Source organism: Calidris pugnax, unplaced genomic scaffold, assembly GCF_001431845.1.
Source record: "Calidris pugnax isolate Ruff unplaced genomic scaffold, ASM143184v1 scaffold48, whole genome shotgun sequence".
Taxonomy (NCBI): Eukaryota; Metazoa; Chordata; class Aves; order Charadriiformes; family Scolopacidae; genus Calidris; species Calidris pugnax.
The window spans coordinates 413,011-431,934 of NW_015090787.1; the positions used below are offsets into that span (position 1 = coordinate 413,011).

General features: G+C 41.4%; 1 protein-coding gene across 4 annotated transcripts in view; it reads left to right on the plus strand.

Annotated features, from left to right (window-relative positions):
* The first annotated feature begins 79 nt into the window (after positions 1–79).
* The window catches only part of CCDC148 (coiled-coil domain containing 148), a 71,666-nt gene continuing 52,821 nt past the window's right edge, over positions 80–18,924 (plus strand). For all 4 annotated transcript variants that reach the window (XR_001414576.1, XM_014966502.1, XM_014966503.1 and 1 more), the window contains exons 1-2: positions 80–231; positions 16,497–16,566. Coding sequence is in view for 2 of the 4 variants with exons in the window: in XM_014966502.1 (XP_014821988.1) it covers positions 16,512–16,566 (55 nt within the window). In the remaining 2 variants the exon portion in view is untranslated. The remainder of the gene's footprint in view (positions 232–16,496; positions 16,567–18,924) is intronic.

Consider the following 18,924-nt stretch of genomic DNA (forward strand, 5'->3'; position numbering starts at 1 on the left):
GTTAAACACGCCAATGGCGGCGCGGGCTGAGGTTGCTATGGTTACCGATGCCGTGAGGCGGCGGTGTGGAAGGCGCACCGTACCCTCTGCGCGGCGCGGGGGTCGCGGCTGGGCTAGGCCGACGCCGGTAGGACGTGGCGGCCCCGCAGCGCGCCCGGGGCGGCTGCAGGCAGGAGCGCGCGCCGGACGGGGCCGCTGGAGCGGGAGGGAGGCTCCTTCGGCCTCCTCGCGGTGAGTGTCCGTGCGCGGCGCGGGAGCGGGCGGGGCGCAGGTGGCTGGAGCAACCGGTTGCAAAATGGCCGCGGCGGCGGTGCCCGCACGAGCCGGTGCTACGGGAGCTCGTCCCCTGGCCGCCGGGCGGGCGCTCCCGGGTGGGCTGCCGCGGGGGGTGAGCGGGGGAGCCGGCGCGGCCGCCCCAGGAGCGGCACCGGGTGTTGGCTTAAACTCGGGCGCTCCGGTGGTTCCTGGGGGGCCGCCAGGAGCCGGCACGGGGACCCGCGGCGTCGGCAGTGCGGGTGTCCCGGCAGCCCCGAGCTCCGCTCGCACCCTGACGGAGGGAGTCCAGGTGTTTGCGGCCCGGCCGTCCCTTTGTGTGCCGTGACCGTCCCGAGGACACAGCCTCCCCGGGCGTCTCGGGGTTTGTGACCGGGACCGCTCCCGGCCGCCGCCGTGCCGCTGGGCACAGAGCGCTCCCCGCCCGGCCGCTAACGGGATGGGAACGCTGGGAATGGCTGATAGAAGCCAAGACCAAACTGCCGCTTGAATCTTGGCAAAGCGCATGTATTCTCACTTTGTTATGCTTTTGCCTTTTGTCTTTTCCTCGCTCTTTTAGCGCACTGAGAAGGCTCCGGGTATTCTCCTCTGGGCGAACTTGCCTTTGGGGTGCAGGTCTGTGAGCACCTCTGGCTGTTTAAGAGGGTGTCTTATCAACCCTTTCCCCTCTTGCGCTAACGCAGACTGTGTAGGAATCCTGTTAAAAAATAACACATGGAAATGGTACCTGCATTTTTGCTATGAGTATAATTTTTAATCTCTGCAATATTTTTGGCTGTTTGTATGGCTTAATACAGTATAAACTCCTACAGTGTGATGATACACCAAATGGAAAACACTTGGTAGATGTAAACAGGGGTCTTGATTCCTCACTGCCCTGAAAATCTCATGATCCATACTATGTTCAGTGGATATAAATATTACCAAACCAGAACGGTGTCCTCCTTCTAGGAAATGGGACACAGGAGTCCAGAGGAATAACAGCAGAAACTTAGTAAAACAAAGAGTAACAAGGGTGAAATAAGATAAGCAAGGGAAGGGTCAAATGAGAGTGGAGAGCAAGAGGAAAGGAAAAATAAGTGTGAAATCAGACTAAGTAGATCTAGAAAATAGGGAGAGGAGGAAGCATAGAACCTGTGAGAGCTATAACTTTCATTAGTTGCAAAGGTGCTTCTACTGAAGGTGCACAGGATTAATTAAATCCAAATTGGTCTCAACTGGTTTTAACCTGCAATTTGGATATTGTTACATTAGTGTAGCTTCCACAGGTAACAGTATTTAGGAAATGAAGCAGCTTACTTGCCTCCCCTGGTGTATTGACCGTTTCTGAATGTTGCTGTTGTGACTGTGGAAGGCACAGTCTACGGGCAGGACGTGAAAGGTGGCATAATGCCATCTCCAGGCCTTCCAGATTCGGGGTGGCTCCAGGTGGATGGCTGTAACCCTCAGCATTATTTGGAACAGGCTGTTCCAAGAGCCCTGTGTCCCTGCAGAGCCATTGCAAGGGCTCTCTGTATTTTGGAGTTTGCTGCTGGGGTAAGACGGGAAAGGGTAAGAAATAATGGCAAGAAGGAGAAAGTGATCTTGAGCCACTTTGTTTTGGCACAACAGAAGTATAAAGAATTAGAAATAATATTTTGAGGTGCTGTCAGATTTGCAAATATGTGGAATGACTCTCAGCGAAGAACAGCTATTTCATTCTATCTGGTATTAGTCATACAGCCAGAGCTTTTTTATTTGTTTTGGCACCCAGAGCAGCCAATACACTATCTAATTTGACTGCTGCATATCACAGGCCGTTAGTCCCCACCCATTAGTCACTGTACTGAGCCCAAAGGGGACAGAATACATTATAGAAAGGCACCCCGTTTTCACTTTCCAATACAAAGACCTGCATGGTGTTGCGGTTCTTTCAATTTCTGATTCCATTAGCTGTGAGCAGTAGCCTTTGTCAAATACATGTTTAAACTCTTATATCAATATTAGGATCAGCAACAAACAAATACTGTTTCTTTTCAGTCACTTTCTTCAGGATGTGACCTGAAAGTAACATGATCTTTCTTTTTCATTCTGAGCGTCATTTGGAAAGCACCAATTCCACTGTGTTTGCGAATCTTATAAAAAAAAATAGTGGCAAGTTTTCCTTCTGAACCCTCTTGGTTTCTTATGAGCCTTAAATCTGATTTCTTAAAATGATTGTGCTCGTTTTCCAGCTTTTTAGACGAGCAATTTACGTAACAGGTATTTGCTGGTTGGTTTGCTGTGGTTGCGCTCCTTGCGTATTTCAAGTCATTAATATGTTTTTCTGCTTCGTTTAAGCTATTCTGAAATTAATCCAAATTGGAATCTATTTTTTAATATTCCACAGATGTTCACAGTCTTTGCGGAACTCTGGCATGCCTATCTTTAATTTTAGTGATTATTTCTCAATTTGCAAGATTACCTAGGTTTTCTCATTTGCTGTAAGCACACAGGCACTGTGGCTAGGAAGTGGGAATTTTGGCACAGAATGCTTGGTCCTTGGAAATGCAGGATTATGAAGATAAATATCTGTCAAAGAATAGTGTTGCCTTTGTTTCTGTCTTTTTTCCTCAAAACTGTTTAGGGCTACCTGTTTTATCTGTAGTCTCTTACAGGTACTGAAATTACAAAGGTTTGGAAAAAAATAACTGGAGAAGGGAGTGATGTTCATGGAGGGCCAGCTCAACAAACGAGCATCTGCTTAGCATTCACAGGGGAAATTATTTAGATGTGTGGGGTTTTTCCCCTCTTTAAAACCTACAATTTGATTTCAAAAGTTACTGCAAGCCATTGTGTTAATGTCACAGCACCTCAGTCAATCACAATACAATTGACTTTGGGTAATTTGGAAACTGTAATTTCATTTGGTTTAAAAAGCAGTAAATGTTCTCCTGCTTTTTTTGATTGTTGAACTGGTGAGGTGTGGCACCTCGTAGAGGGTGTATTTCTGAAGCAGTAGTGGACTGACATTTTGCTGTTTCAGTGAGATGTTTTTTACAGAAATTTTAAGTTTCAGATGGTGGCATTCAAAATTGCTGCTCTATCATGGGTATAGATTTGTTTCTCCCTGTGGGAAACCAAAATATTGAGGAAAACTATTTGGATACTGCCAAGTTGTTTGTGTTTTCATAATTATTTTTTTTCTTCCATGGCTTTTTGAAGCATCAGGTATGAATATTTGATTCTAGATCCTGCGAAGCGCTCAGCACGATCGCCAAGCTTCTGATTACACAAGCGTTTTAGTCTGGCTCGAGCCCAGCTGCGATGGAAAGGGACAATGCTGCCCTGTCATGATATCTGTGCCGCTCTCCTCCTGCCAGCAAACGTCACCGGGCAACTGTGCAGGGAGCTAGATTGCAAAATTGATCCGGTTTCCCCAGAAGCCTCCCCACAACACACTCTTATTTTTTCAGTTGGACCAATTCCTTCGTCTAGCTGGCTGCTCCTGCCTCTAATGCCCGCAGTAAGGTATTTGCAGGTAGCCCTGCACAGTGGGAGCGGAGCACCTCTTCTTCTGGCAGTGATGGGAAATGTTTTGCCCTGGGTAGCTGGTTCAGCAAAATGAGCTCTGAGGAACAGCAGCTTGATAGACCACAAGATAAGTTCAGCTGCGAGTTGATTCAGGTGTAAGAAAAGTACCTTTTCTTGGCAAAACGAAAGAATCCTGTACCTATATATCAATTCAGCTTATAATGTGGCACCATGAGTGGGTTTGTTGGTATTTTGTTTGGGGGTGGTGCAGTGTGGTGGGAGGGGAGGAAGAAGCACCTGGTGAAAGGAAGTCCTCGAGTGAGCTTTGCTGCTGGAGGCAGCTAATTGTGAAACCAGGTGTCATCACACACCGGCACCTGTAAGTCAGGGCTGCTTTTGGATATGACTGCAGCTGAGAAAACCAGGCAGCTTGGCAGCAGCCACACGGGTGGGTTGGTGACAGGATGGGAGGGAAAGCCAAGAAAAGGTGATTAGCAGTCATTCTGTTTTATGGGCTTTCAGTAATTTTTGTAGAAATTAACAAACTTAAAAAAAACCCCACAAAAACCAAACCACAAACAAAAAGAACCCCGAAGCACAAAACAACCCTCCCTATGCCCCACAAGCAAAAAAACCCCAAACCTGCACCAGCTCTGGAGAACGCAGGTACTTACCTCTGCTCAAGGACAGGTGAAGGCCTGCTAAAATCCTTCGCCATTTCTACTAACTGCTACAGTTCTCAAGCTGAACAAAATACTACCCATATTCTTACTAGGCCATACTTGAGGCCTGGGAAAAATGCAATCTGTCTTACCAGACTAGAGATACAGAATTTCAAACTGAATTCTAGAGATCCTTATGAATAGGAGACAACAAGGAAAATGTGTATGCAAAAAAGAAGATAGATTCTTATTTATGGACTGTACATTTCCAAGGGTTGTAAATTAGAGGCTTCAGACAAGCATGCTTTGGTTGTTTGGTTTTTTTTTTTCTGTAGTGGGATATCAGACAACATTATGCATTAATTTAAAGCGAAGGTGTGCCAAATACTTCCCTGCACATGACTCTGCAAATTTGGCCTAGCAGAACTGGCAAAAGCTGTGCAAAATGATACTGATGCTCCTGACAAAATAACCTGCAGTGGCTTCTAAATCATATGAATTATCTATCCCTCTTGCTTGCTCCCTCGTAGGCTGCAGACAAATGTTCTTGTCTGGCTCCAGCTATGCTAGTGTCAGACAGAAAGCAGCTAGGGCTGGCTTAAGGTATGGTGACGCAGAGTCGCTCGTGTCAGCTCTAACTTGCAAGGTCCTGCTTCCTCAAGTTCCTCTCTCCCTGCTAAGGGCTATTAGCCCTGTTTGTGTCTCTTCACCTTAAGCTCCGTTTGTGAAACAATCTGTTAATTCTGCGTCAGTCCTCTCACAGTTTGCTTTTGAGTATAGCCATAAGCGTGCAAATCACTGTAACTGAGAAAGCCACAGCTTCTCATAGGGTATAACAGGAAAACGTATCTCGGCTTAACTTACAGTAATATGTTCTTAAAGCACTGATAAAGAACAGCTGTACCCCCATGCAGTATAAACTAAGCCAGCTGACTTCTGCTGGAGTTCATTAAGAAATGCTTACTCCAATCAGTCTGTCAGCAGAGCTGTGGGGAGGAGGCCTCCAGCAGTAGGTCACTGAGCTTGTCCATACAGGTTTGTTTTTTTAAAAGAAAAAAAAAAAAACATCAGTAACAAAGCTAGCATGAAATTAGGGCAGGTGGACATGCTTTAATCTAAAAACCTACACAGAAGGGAGGAGCAAAGACAGCAGCACGTGCAAAAGGTGAGGACAACTTAAAATCACTTGTTTCATTCCATAAAACAAAGAATTGGACCTCTATTTCCCTTCCCAATTTGAGAAAATTTTGGCTTTAGCTAGTTAAAGAAAATATAAGGATCATGACTCTGAAAACTGTGTATTTCTAATTGTTTGTTTTGCGGTGCTGGAAACAAAACCACATCAGTTGGTTTATCTGAAGAGCAATGGGGCTGTGATTTAACAACAGCCATCTAGATACTTTGTACAGAATTTTTAAGCCCAGTCTCCAGTAGGTTTTTTGGGGGGTTTTTTGAGTGACTTGATGACTTCTGCATACTCTGAGTTTATTTAACTGCCTTCCACTGAGCTTCTGCTACTACTTGTTATTGATTATTTTAGTATCTGATGGTTTAGCAGATGTGGTGCCTCTTATAGAACACACTGTTCTGCTACAGCTCCTTAAAAGTCTATCTCCTTAAATGCAAGTTGCATCCTTATTCTGTTGGCCCTGCATTACTGGACATGGTATCTGTCTTTGAAATGTCAGTGGTACTTCTTGAGAAGAAGTCATTGCAATTCAGTCCTTGCCTACTGCACAGGTGGAACTTGTTACCAGAAGAAATGAGGCCTAGGCTTATTTTGTGTAAGCCCAGGTTGCCTGTGGCGTTACAGCTGCATTGAGGCCTGGTACAACTAGGACAGCTAGGACCCTCCAAGCGAGGAGAGCGGTGCTTTTTGGTCCAGCAACATTAAAGGAGATCGAGCACTGTGCATAAAAGGGTAAAGAGACATATCTCCTCTGCAAAGACACCTCTGCAGAAGCACATGGTCAGTCCTTCCCACATCAAGGTGGTCACCTGGTGGCAGGAGGTCATTGCTAATCAAGAGCACAGAACAGGGTCCTCAGGAGAAAGGCTAAGAACATGGGAAGAAGAATGGCACCACAACTTTTGTATGAAAATAAGCTGGCAGATATTTTTTTCTTACATGATTTGGAATGATCTGCATGCATAATATGGTGGGGTTTTTTTCTGAAATATATTTCAAATAGTGAAAATACTGAGGGTTTGAATTTCCATACAGGTTCAATTTGAAGTGCTGTGCCTTGTGCAACTCTGGGTGCCACTTGTTAGAGAAATAATACATTTTCTTAAATTACTGTAGAATCAGAAAATAGTCTAGGTTGGAAGGGACCTTTCAGATCATGGAGTCCAACCATCAACCCGACACTGCCAAACCCACCACTGACCCATGTCCCTCAGCACTGCGTCTGCCCGGCTTTTGAATACCTCCAGGGATGGGGACTCCACCACTGCCCTGGCAGCCTCTGCCAAGGCTTCACAGCTCTTTCCATGAGGAAATTTTTCCCAATCTCCATCCTAAACCTCCCCTGGGGCAACTTGAGACCGTTTCCTCTTGTCTCATGGCCTGTGACTTGGGAGAAGAGACCGACCCCCCCTGGCTACACCCTCCTTTCAGGGAGTTATAGAGAGCAAGAAGGTCTCCCCTCAGCCTCCTTTTCTCCAGGCTGAACACCCCCAGCTCCCTCAGCCTCTCCTCACAAGACTTGTGCTCTAGACTCGTGCTCCTTGTAAGACTTGTGCTTTACCAAAGTGATGGTTTTATTTATTTATTTTTAACCATGAAGTTAAATGTACTAGTTACATAAAAGCAAGAATGATTTGTTTGATTTGTTTTAGCAGTTAGAAGGCCGGCCAAATTTTGGACTAGGAGCATCACCTTGTTGGTGCTGTTCGGCAAAGAAATCCTAAACAAAATATTGCTTCTCTCAGTACTTTTCTGCACTGTTAAGTCTAGTCTCCTTCTTCATGTGAATCAGATCTTTTTTTGGTTTGAAAAAGAACAAAGACTATATTGGTTTTATATGGGTGGCAAAATGCTTGGTTCCAAAACTGATGGGCCTTAAGAGATAATGAAATTGCAATATTTTGTTCCACTAATATCAATTTCTCTATACAGTCTCAAGTTACTGCTTTGGCTTTGTTTTTCATTAATTGAAAAAAAGGCACAAAAGAAAAAGAGTCAAGGCAAAGCCCGGATACTTTGTTGTAATGCAGGGAACGTTGATTCTATGGAACTTTGCTATTACAGCATCTTTACTTCCCTTGTGCTAAATGAGTAATGTAGCTTTAAGCATTTTATCTGATGGATGCCAGAGCATCAGAGGGGTAAGTTGCTCACTGCACTGTTACAAATACTCTGCTTTCCACATAGGCTAGTGAATAAGCAAATATGCTTCCCGAGTCAGACACTTAAAGGTCGATTTAACTTTACATTTGTTATTTCTTAAGTAATGGAGAAAATTGCGGGGGGCTGTAATGGATAACTCAGACTCACATCTTCCAATAAATCTTGAGATGAATATGTTGAAGCATATTGTTTAATTTGTAACTTACTTTTTCTTATTCGTGGAGGTAATAAACAGGAAGCTAGATGGAACATTAGTAAAAAAGTATACAATAAAACTCTGCAAATTTCTTGTGATCAAATCCAAAAGTCTGTAAATGATGCCTTTTAGCTCAGCAAAGTGGGTTTTTGTCCAGGATTGTCCAGCCACATGCCAGGAATTGCCCAGAGAAGCTGTGGCTGCCCCATCCCTGAGGGGGTTCAAGGCCAGGTTGGAGGGGGCTTGGAGCAACCTGGGCTGGTGGGAGGTGTCCTTGCCCAGGGCAGGGGGTGGCACTGGATGGGCTTTAAGGTCCCTTTAAACCTAAACCATTTTATCATCATTAACTACTGAAAGTATCTGAGTGTTTTTTCATTTCATCCTCTCATTTGGTTAAGCTTTGAAATTGCCAGGTGTGCTCTCTGCACCTGGCGGCCTTTGAGGAGGGTGCATTCGGTCACAGAAAATGGAGTGTGTGGGGTTTGTTCAAAACACAACAGCATCACTAAGTGCCAGTGAGTCACTTGAGTCAAGGTTACATGGTGGACATGGGTGACTTCATTTCCTACCCCTTTGATGTCTATTTGTCGACTTTCCAAAAATTTACTTCCTTTTTTTTTATTATTTGCTTGCTTGTTTTTTTGATGTTCTGTTTTGGTTTTTCCCCTATATGAAGTGTTTTTAAAGTTTATTTTATCTTGGATTTGCTACTTAGAATAATCAAAGAATAGAGGGGGAATAGTAGTTCTCTTGTAATGTGGAGATGCTCAGAAAGCAGACAAGCTGTTCCCTGCGCCCCTTGCAGTGTGACAGAGTATTCCATGAAGCTGATTGTTTTAAGTGTTACTCAAATTGATCTTCCTACTTTGGATTAAGTTTTACTTAATGAGGAAGTAATAAGATTATCATAGACAAAAAGGACTATGTCTCTTCCGGGACATACAATTTCTGATACTTGATTTCTTTTCAAACAGATCCACAATTCTTTCTTTAGGGAATGCAAATTTAAATTATATTCAAACTATGGGACTTCTCTAGCGGCTGTTTTGACACTGAATGATAAAAGTATTATACTGTGTATTTTCTTCCAGGGGAAAGGATTGACTGCTGCAAGATTAAAAGGTTCTGGATGCGTGCCATTTTCAGATAGTTCAACTAGGAGGAGGGAATGGATCTGATTAAAGGATAAAGCTGGTTATTTGTTTGTTGTTGTTACTCGGTGACATACAATGGGAGTGATTCTCTGCCTCTTTTCCCTAACAATAATTAGGATCAGAGTGTTCCAACAATTGCATGTTAATAGTCCTCTTCTTTTAATGCAAACATGCAGTAGCTAAGCAATTAATGTTTCAACTTTAAAATCTAGAAAAAAACTTTTCACAGAATATTTAAGAAATCTCCATGTATTCAAAAGGGCACTGAAAATAAGAGACTTCTTTGTTGTGGTTTTTTTTTTCCCGAGTTTGGATGTTTTGGGAACATCCATCTTAATCTATAGTCAGCTCCCATTGAGGTTGTGTTCAGAGTTTTCAGTGAAGTCAGTGGTTCGTTTCTGGTTTTTTAGCTCTGTGTGTCCACTAGTAATTTACGTGACACTGACAGGATCATAACACCAGCTGTTGTGAAATTAAACAACCTTCATTCACACAAAATATGAGTAGCTATTAAACTGTCATTGATTATGCCGTTAAATTGTATTTTGTGTAGAGGTGATATAGCTTCATATCATTGATTTTACATTTTAATAATTTGACTGATTTAAAACATGCACACAAAGTTTTGTTTTAAATTACACGTTCTGATCGTTAAACGCTGTTCCTCCCCACCCAGTAATTTTGCCTGTCTCTTGATTAGCAGCAGTTTAGCTGAGAGGAAAAAAATGACACTCATGACCTGAATGTGCAAAGATTTATGTATGCAAATGGCTTGTTGCACTGAGGCAGTGAAATCCAGGCTGCTCTCAAGGTAATGGTTGAACTCCTTGGGAGTACTGGCGGCACTGGGAGGTAGCTGGGCATGAGTCAGGGACAGCATGTGACGGGGTGGGATGGTGGAGTGCAGGCTTGGCTTGCTCCAGAAATGCTGACGGACGCTGCTGGAGTTTCATTTCCATTTAAATGAAAGAGTAGGATCTTGCCTTAGTATTTGGAATTCCCATATTTAAGAATATACTGGAGTCATATACCTTAGGCACAAGCAAACATTTCCATTAAGAACGCACTGAAGTGTTTAGTTGAATTGGAGGCATAATCTTTCAAGAGGTCATATTTGTTATTACCTGTAAAGAGTTCTGAATTGTAGTGAAACACTGAATTACCAACAGGAGGAGAAAGAAAGGATTGGTAAATCTTGTGCTTTTTACGGTTGCTGAAAGATTTAGTCCTGGCTGGTTGTAGACATAGCTGATGTAGCATTCTTGGGGAACAATTTGCTGTGTACTACAGGCTTCTGTTCCATGTCTCTTTCATCCTTCATACTTTTTCTAAGATGCATCAAGACTTCCAACCTAGAGCCTGTATTGAAGTTTCAACAAAGCCTTGAAAGAGGATGTCTGAATTGAGGCTTAGATAAACTTTTGTAGTATTCAAGAGGTTTTTAGATATATCAGCATTAAAGCAGAAAAAAAAATTAACTTGCCGCGCTTTTATCATTTTGATTGGTACATTTTCTAGTTACTGAAGATAAAATACAGGTTTATACAGATCTTGCCCTTTCCAAAATAATCTTAACATTCATTTTCAGCGTTTTAGTGAAGTCATAATGTTGAATTTGTGATAACAGAAATGTCCGTTAAAAGGTTGAAATAAATACAAATGTATGACATCGTTGCAGAAGAGAGAAGTGGGAAGGCTGGAGGGAATAAGCCCTTATTTAATCAAAGTAGCCCTATAATTACAGAAAACAGCCAGTAAGTTGTTTTTTTGCATCAGTTCTGTCCCTGCAGATGTACTCTCCTGCTTTCTTTTCAAAGGACATGAAGCTATGGTGAATTTGTGAAGGTTTGTTAAAATGCTGACATAATAGCAGAAACATCTCAGTAGGAAGAGGAGATATTAACAATTTGCCAAAGGGATAAATAAATGACTAAGCCAGAGGGGTAGCTGTGCTGCTGCTAATCTTACTAGTATCCATAGTTGTTTTTCAAAAAGGACAGCGTTTCTTGTGCTGGAAGAAGCTTGTCGTTTAAAGCTGGCCAGATGGACCCAGATTAGGACGATGGTTCCCAAAACATGTAATACTGGAGAATGACGCTAACGCGGCAGCTGGGCAGGGAACTGTAATAAAAGGGTTTTATGGAGAGGAGTGGGTGCAATGGATCCAGTCTTCTTAAAGCTTTCAAGTACTCCCAATTTTTCATCAATAAGTTATTTTTGCCTTCATATAAGCTTAGACGAGAGGCACCACGTAGTACTCTTCCCAAGTTTAGCAGTAGAAGTGGTGGTAGGATGGTCAGAAACCCATAAAAGCAGGCAGGAGGCAGGCTGTCTGTAGCAGAGGAATAGAATTTCTTTCAAGCTTGTGAGAGACTAGATTGTTACCTTCTTGTGCAGTTATTTTTCTCAAGACAGATGTTTTGTTCAGCCTTTACATTACTCATAATTTTGAAATGTCTCTTTGACCTGATTTGTTTTATTTAGCCTAATAAAATCTTAACCCTGCTAAAGGTTTGATGCAGTAATGAAACTGTCAGCTGGTATCCCCTTTCTCTCTATTTCCAGCTGAAGTTCCTGACCCTGACCTGTTTTTCTTTTAATTTATTTTTAAATCCCATGCTGTTGTGCTTTGAGCAGTAGTACTTCTTAGAACCAGAGTAACTTCACTTCTCTTGCTGTGGTACTCGTAGTATATTTTCATTGGGAATTTCAATGGTTTGTTTCTGTGGGCTTGTTTAGCAATTGATTCAAGCTGCATTTACGGATGCTAGTAAATTAAACACTGTCCAGGAACTTGGTCAATATGTTTAATACTTGTGACTGCAAATATTAAGAAAAGATTCAAGAAGGTTGACATCTTACCATTTAAACTTTTAAAATGCTCTTTATAATACAGTCACAAGGAAATTTGGGTGCCATTTACACAAGAGAATGGGCTGGGCTTCCCCTCCTTAAAACGTTATATCCCAATGGTTGGGATGAAGCGGCACGAAGGAGGAAGAAGTTGGGTTTCCAGTGCCCTTTCTGAAGGGTCTCCTAAGCATTGGGACCATTAGCACTACTTACTGAATAATCTTCCTTTAGGAAAGAAGAATGCGAATTAAAGTTACTGTGTTGTAATCTGTGAAGGTGAAAAGATTTTTAAGGCGGTGAACTTTTACTGAAATGGACGTTTCTACTCTTTAAGTAATTTAGCTTCACAACCACATAGGTATATGGAAAAACTCATTAGCTGTGGCTCATTAGCTCTGTTCAAGCAGCTGCAAACCTTTAAAAATTAATAGTTTTCTTTATGAAATGTAAAGTCTAGGTTGTAAGCTGTAGTATTCATTCAGTGCAAAATCCCAATTGAAACGGACCAGGGGGCTTGCAGCGTAGATGTTGAGCAAGCACCCCCAGAATTAACCCACCACCATAAATTAAATTTGTCATCTTGAAACCTACAAATAATTTGATCTTTGTAGAAGTGTCATTATGATCTAAACATACCAAGCCCCACCTTAAATTGATTTCCTTTCTCCTTTTAATACAGACTGCACAACTAGGAGAAATACTAACAGATCTCAAAATTTAATGAGAGCACTGATATAGTGAAAATTGCTCTTTTAAGGTTATAAAATGCAAAAATTCCAATGGTGTCCTCATGAGTAAAAGGATGAAGGCACTTAAAAACACTGCCAGATGTATCAAGATGCAAAATCCAGTGGCTCTTGTTAAAAACTGAAATACCCCCTGAAATTTTTGCATGACTTTCTGTGAACTAGAGTGGAAATGCAAGAGGAAGTAGAAAAAAAATGTGCTACATACGATTTTCTGCGGGTTATGTTTGTATGAGTGAAAACTGGAAGTAGATTGTATGCCCTTTTGTATTGCTGAATCCCAGCTCTTCCACTGGGCCCAGGGAGGAATTTGAGGAATTAATTTGAGGAATTCTGGCAACTTGGTCAAAGCTTCTGTGGTCACTGTGCTGTTACAAATCTAACAAGTCCAAGTGGTGCCACAAAGCGTGCACAGACAATCTGCTTCGTGTCTAATGCAGACGTGTTCGTTTCTGTTTGCAGAGTCTGAGAGCGTGGTAGCTGTGCTGGTATCTCTGCTAAACCCAATCGGCACTGCTGTGTCAACATGAACTGTAGTGCACAAACACCCTCGAGAGAACTTGCTGCTGATCTGGAGCGCTCGAGTGGCTCCACTGGAGAACGGTCCTACTCCTTCAGAATCCTTGTGATGGGTCTTGGCCTTATGTAAATATGGGTTATATCTGATGGTGTGAGAAGAGACTTGGTGCTGTTACTCTTCGCTCTTACATTAGTAAGAATATCAGTAGGGTTATAGAAATATCAAGCCACAGTTGAATATTCACATCTTCCTGAATGAGGCTGAATGAGAATTGGGATGACTTATGATCTTTCTAAGAAAGAAATTTATGAAAACCTGTGCTAGGCTGGTCAATCAAAAAGGCTTTAAGATAAAGAATTTCAATGTATTGTGATGCTTTCCCTTTTCTCTAAATTCATGTATGTGGTTGATCTGCTCTTCAAGGGAAGGGTAAAATTCAGCAAACAAACAAAAAAAAGCCTGGTTTTGTTTCTTTGTGAAAGTGTTGAAAGCCATAAAAAGAAATAATTGACAAATAGTGCTAAGCAAATGTTTCAAGTTTTCTCATAGTTTTTTTCTGCTTTTTGAGCTTTTATTATTAGTGGTTTAAGTTTTTCTGTTCAACCTTAATGACTATAAATTCAGTGGAAGATTATGTCACATAATTCTGCTGGAGTTTCCAAGTTTCCAGAAAGGACTGAATATTATAGAATTCCACAGGAAATTACACCAGTTTGCAGAGGTTCCGTTTTTTTTTTCTTTTCTTTTTTTTTTAAATGTTTAAGATTTCCCCTCTGGTCCCTTATTTAATTACAGAATTTCATGTTGTGTCTGCTTCCTCCTCCTCTTGGGAAGAAGATTTTGGAGGCTGGAAATCTAAGGAATTATGACACTAGGGTTACTAAACTAAACCTAATTTACAGACTTGTAAATAACATGAATAAAAAGAATTTTTTTAAAATGCCTTTTTAAGTTGATCAGCTTAGAGCTTAAAAATCTGTGTGTTAGTGATTGAGCATTTCTTGTTCCACTTATATTTCCAGTGATTCTTCTAGGGATTAGAGAATGACAAGCCTGTGTATAGCTGAACTTCCTAAGAAGCAGCAGAAAAATATATTTTGTGTTTAGGGGGAAGAGAAGCAACATTTAAACTGTCTTTGTGCATCTTGAAGAAGTAAGTAAGATAAATCCCATACTTTACTGTGTTATGTAAATCCCTACCTTAAGGCTTTACATAAATCAAATGAATAATATAAAAAAAAAATCTATTCCAACCGAAGTATTTATGCAGTTAGAAAATTATATGTAGGTAAGTTGATGTATAGATAAAACATTACCATGACAAATAGGCCAAAGTTACCTCTGATATGGAGAATTACCTCATTTGTCTGGATGAATTTGGCAGTGTTATATGGTTACAAGTTGAAACCAAATAATTGCTCTAAGGAGAGAAAACTGGCATGTATGTAACAGTATGAATGTGCTAACCTTTTCCTTCCTTTCTCTTTCCCTTGACTTTTGAGGAGTGTGTAGACTTTTGCATAGAACTGTGAATTTATTTACGGGTGGCTATTAGATGGCAAAATGCACATTAATCTTTCAAGAGGGGAATGAACTCCCTCATGTATTGTCCTATTTTCTTACTCTTGTGTACCTTTGATTTCAGTCTTTGTGATCATATGATGACATTTAACCTAGCTTCTGACCAACTGATATTGTCAATTACTTTCAGAACAAAGTTGAAAAGGTCCCTTTATTGTTAATGAATGGTCACTCTTGGGTGAAGACAGATGACATTTAGACTTCGATATTTTTGGTTTGGTGCAAGGGACAGTTTCATAGCATTGTTAAATAACACTGAAGAATATGCATGAAGCAGCATTGAGAAATGTCACACTTTATCAATGAGTGTTCACTGTTTTCTACTTGGTTTGATCATGGAATATTCACTGTACAAAGCCAGGTGGTCATGAATTTCTTTGCCTTGTAACTTGCATAGTTGACATGTAGAGAATTAATATCAAACTGACTTTGAGCCACAGCAACAGTAATGTGTGTGTATGTAGGTGTACTGTTGCGGCTGTAATTTCAACAACACTTACCATTTGTTTGTGCTAATAGTGGAAGCTCATTCATGAAACTGTTGTCCATCTAGGTTGGATTTTTACACGTTAGCTGGTTTTGATGACTCTACAATGCAGAATGTTGTCACGAAGAAACATAGCTCACAGGAAAGTAAAATGCTATGCCTTTTCGGTTGAAGTCTCACACTTTTATTTTACTGAAATTAATAGCTCTTTGTCAGAGCAGTTCCCTCTCCATTGCTTCTGCTGCTCTTCCTTCCCTCTGTCCTGTTGTTGTGCCATCCGTGGACTTTGCATGGATAAACTGGTTCAGCTCATGAGCACAGCAGAGAAATAACTCCACAATACACAGATTCACAGATTTTGCTGCTCTGCTGTTGACTCTGTTGCTACTTGCTGTGGGGCCAGACAAATGCCAAGGGTGCGGCCAAGTGGATGGAGTGTTGTGTGCAGGAAATTTTGGTACGGTAAAGCTGGGTTTGAGGGAGAGGGTGGTTGAACATGACCTCTCCTGGCATAATTCAGCTATTGATTCAGTTCAACTGAAACACCTTGTTTTGATCTATTGCTTTCTTTGTATGCAAGACCATGCTTAATTAAGCTGGAAGTAAGGTTTTTCAGATATCAATGTTTTTTACTAAGCTGTATATCTTATTGCATCTTAAATTTCACGTTTATCCCAAGATGAGGTGATACTTGACACGTGCTGTCACAGTTGTGCAGCAGGAAGGAAGCCACAGTTGCTGAAGCAGCTGACCTGGGTTGACAAGTGTTAGTACAGAGATTCTTGAAGGGGATGTGTATAAACCATAGTCTCTAAGTATAGGAAGAGATCTTTTCAGGCTTGATTTCTAAAAAGTAAAGAACAGCTCAAAAACTTACCTCACGTGTGGGTCAATAGGATGGTTATATTTTGAAAAGAACAAAGCAAAGACTAGGTTGTCTATGTGACAGCGTTACAGATTCATCAAGGAAACAATATTTTATATTTCCTAGCTACTAAATGATATCAGGCACATGAAGTCTCTCTTAAAATGAAAGGTGAACTTGTGGAATTTCTTTCTAATTATACTTGTAGCAAGGTGTGCCCTCTCTCCTCAGAAAATAATACAGATTTTTTGAATGTGTTTTTAGATTGCATTCACTATGTTAAAATTCTGAAGACATCTATTTGTTTCTCAACAGGTATAAAAGCCAAAAATGAGTGAACCAGACCATCGAACATTCTTTACAACTCCCAGGTCTAGTGATGTAGGTATGTATGCTAGCATGTTCAAATTTAATTCTTTTATCACAATGTAAAATAAAACTACTTATTAAATACTCTGTGTGATTAATAGCTGCATATGGAAGCTGCTATAGTATTCTGATCATAGAATCACAGAATGGTTTGGGTTGGAAGGGACCCTAAAGCCCCCCCAGTGCCACCCCCTGCCCTGGGCAGGGACACCTCCCACCACACCAGGTTGCTCCAAGGCCCCTACAACCTGGCCTTGAACCCCTCCAGGGATGGGGCAGCCACAGCTTCTCGGGGCAACCTGGGCCAGGCTCTCACCACCCTCATTGTAAAAAATTGTAAATGTCCCCTCTTTTTCAGTTTAATACTGTTCCTTCTTGTCCTGTTACAGCAGGCCCTGGTAAAAAGTCTTAGATTTTTTAATAATCCCCCTTTATATATAGGAAGGCTGCAACCAGATCTCCCTGGAGCTTTCTCTTCTCCAGGCTGAACCCCCCTAACTCTCTCAGCCTGTCCTTACAGCAGATGGGCCCAGCCTTCCCAGCATCTTCTTGGCCTCCTCTGGCCCCACTCCAACAGGTCCATGTCCTTTTGATGTTGGTGGCCCCAGAACTGGAGGCAGCGCTGGGGGGCTCTCCCCTGGGCGTAGAAGAGGGGCGGAATGCCCTGCTGGCCACACTGCTGGGGACACAGCCCTGACTGTGGTGGGCTTTCTGGGCTGCCAGTGCACTTTGCCAGCTCGTGTAATTTTTTGTCCACCAGGATTCCCAAGTCATTCTCCTCTGGGCTGCTTGATCCTTTTAGTGCCCAGTCTGTGCTGATGCTGGGGACTGCCCTAGTGGTTGACTTGAAAAAAAATCTTTCCACCATGAGACATCATCTGGAGTCACGTTGTCAAACTTTCCATAGGCTGTGGCAGAGGAAAATCCTCTGGAGAGCCTGGAAGGAGGATTGTGGGGTAGCTTTGCAAGATTTACCGAACGTTTTATGTAGGACACCTCTGCAAAACTGTATGTCAGACACACCGCTTCCAGACGCTATGCTTTTGGTAGTGAATGGCAAAATTCTTTTTGCTAATACCTAGTGGCAAGTTTCACTACTAAAGGAACCTAAAAAAGAGGCTGGGACAAAAGGCCTATTTCTTATCCCTATAAGCTTCCTAGCTCATGTAAATTTACTGAGGAACTGTGCACTAAGGCTTTACAGTACTGGGGCAAGAGATCAAATATTTTCATTTACCATTATAATTGTATCTCAACCTTTGGCAAATATTTGTTATAGATAATTATGAAAAGCCATTTTAAAATCTAAAAGTGTAATATCTTATATTTTTATTCATATATGTATCAATTTGTGTATGTATACATACATATAAAAACATATAAAATTTATTTTCTTTGTGAAATTTAAGACACATGCATCCAATATATTACCTATTAAATGCGAAGTTTGCATCCTGTATGCCAAGATCCTGATTTTGGAGTTGATCTCATGTGGATAGACCCTATTGACTTCTGCGAATTCCTCAGAATAAAGTCCTCAGAATAAAGTGGAGATTCATAAGGTTCAGTTATACAGGCTAAAGGAGAAAGTGTATTAAAAGCAAAGATAACATTAAATTATTTGGGGTTAGGGGTTTGGAAATTGAACTTGTCGTTCGTTCCTCCTCCTTTTCTTAGATGTGAGGGACATTATTAAGTTGGTGAAGATGAGTTACCTGAGCAAGTACCTCAGGTACCTACTTTCTCTACCATTAGTTCTATATCTAGCTCTATATATTTATACATTTTATATAAAGCTTCTTTAAGAATGTAGAAAATGTCAGATTATGTTGCTAAATTAAACTTGGGACCTTCAGAGACAGCTCCAAGGCTTCCAAACGTTGCCCTAAGCTTGTTAGTTTAGAAAGCAAACAGAGTAACAGCTTTTTTTGTTTTTCTCTAGGTACCAAGTTTAACCTTTTTAAGTAAATGGCTTCTCTTAGCTTATTTACTATTCTTTGATACATTTTTCTGTGGTTAAAACAGCTTAAGACAACCTAGCCAAAGAAAAACAGTGCTTCTCCTTGTTATTTTATAGCATTCCTTGTTCTCTCTGTTCATCCGGTGGGATGGTTCATTCTCCCTTCCTAGTTGTTTTCTGCACTGTATCTGTTATTGCTTCCTGTACATTAGTATGCACTTCTGCATTTTTCATCCTGTTTTTCCAGGCTTTTTGCTGTCAGCCCTCTTCTCTCGTTTTGTATTGTGGGGAAGAAAGGCTGCAAAAAGGATGACATGGATTTGTTTTTGATCATGTCTCTTACTACACTGTATTGAGGAGTGAGGCTGGCACAGAGGAAGCAGGGTTTTGAAGGATGCCTGTAAAACTCTTCCC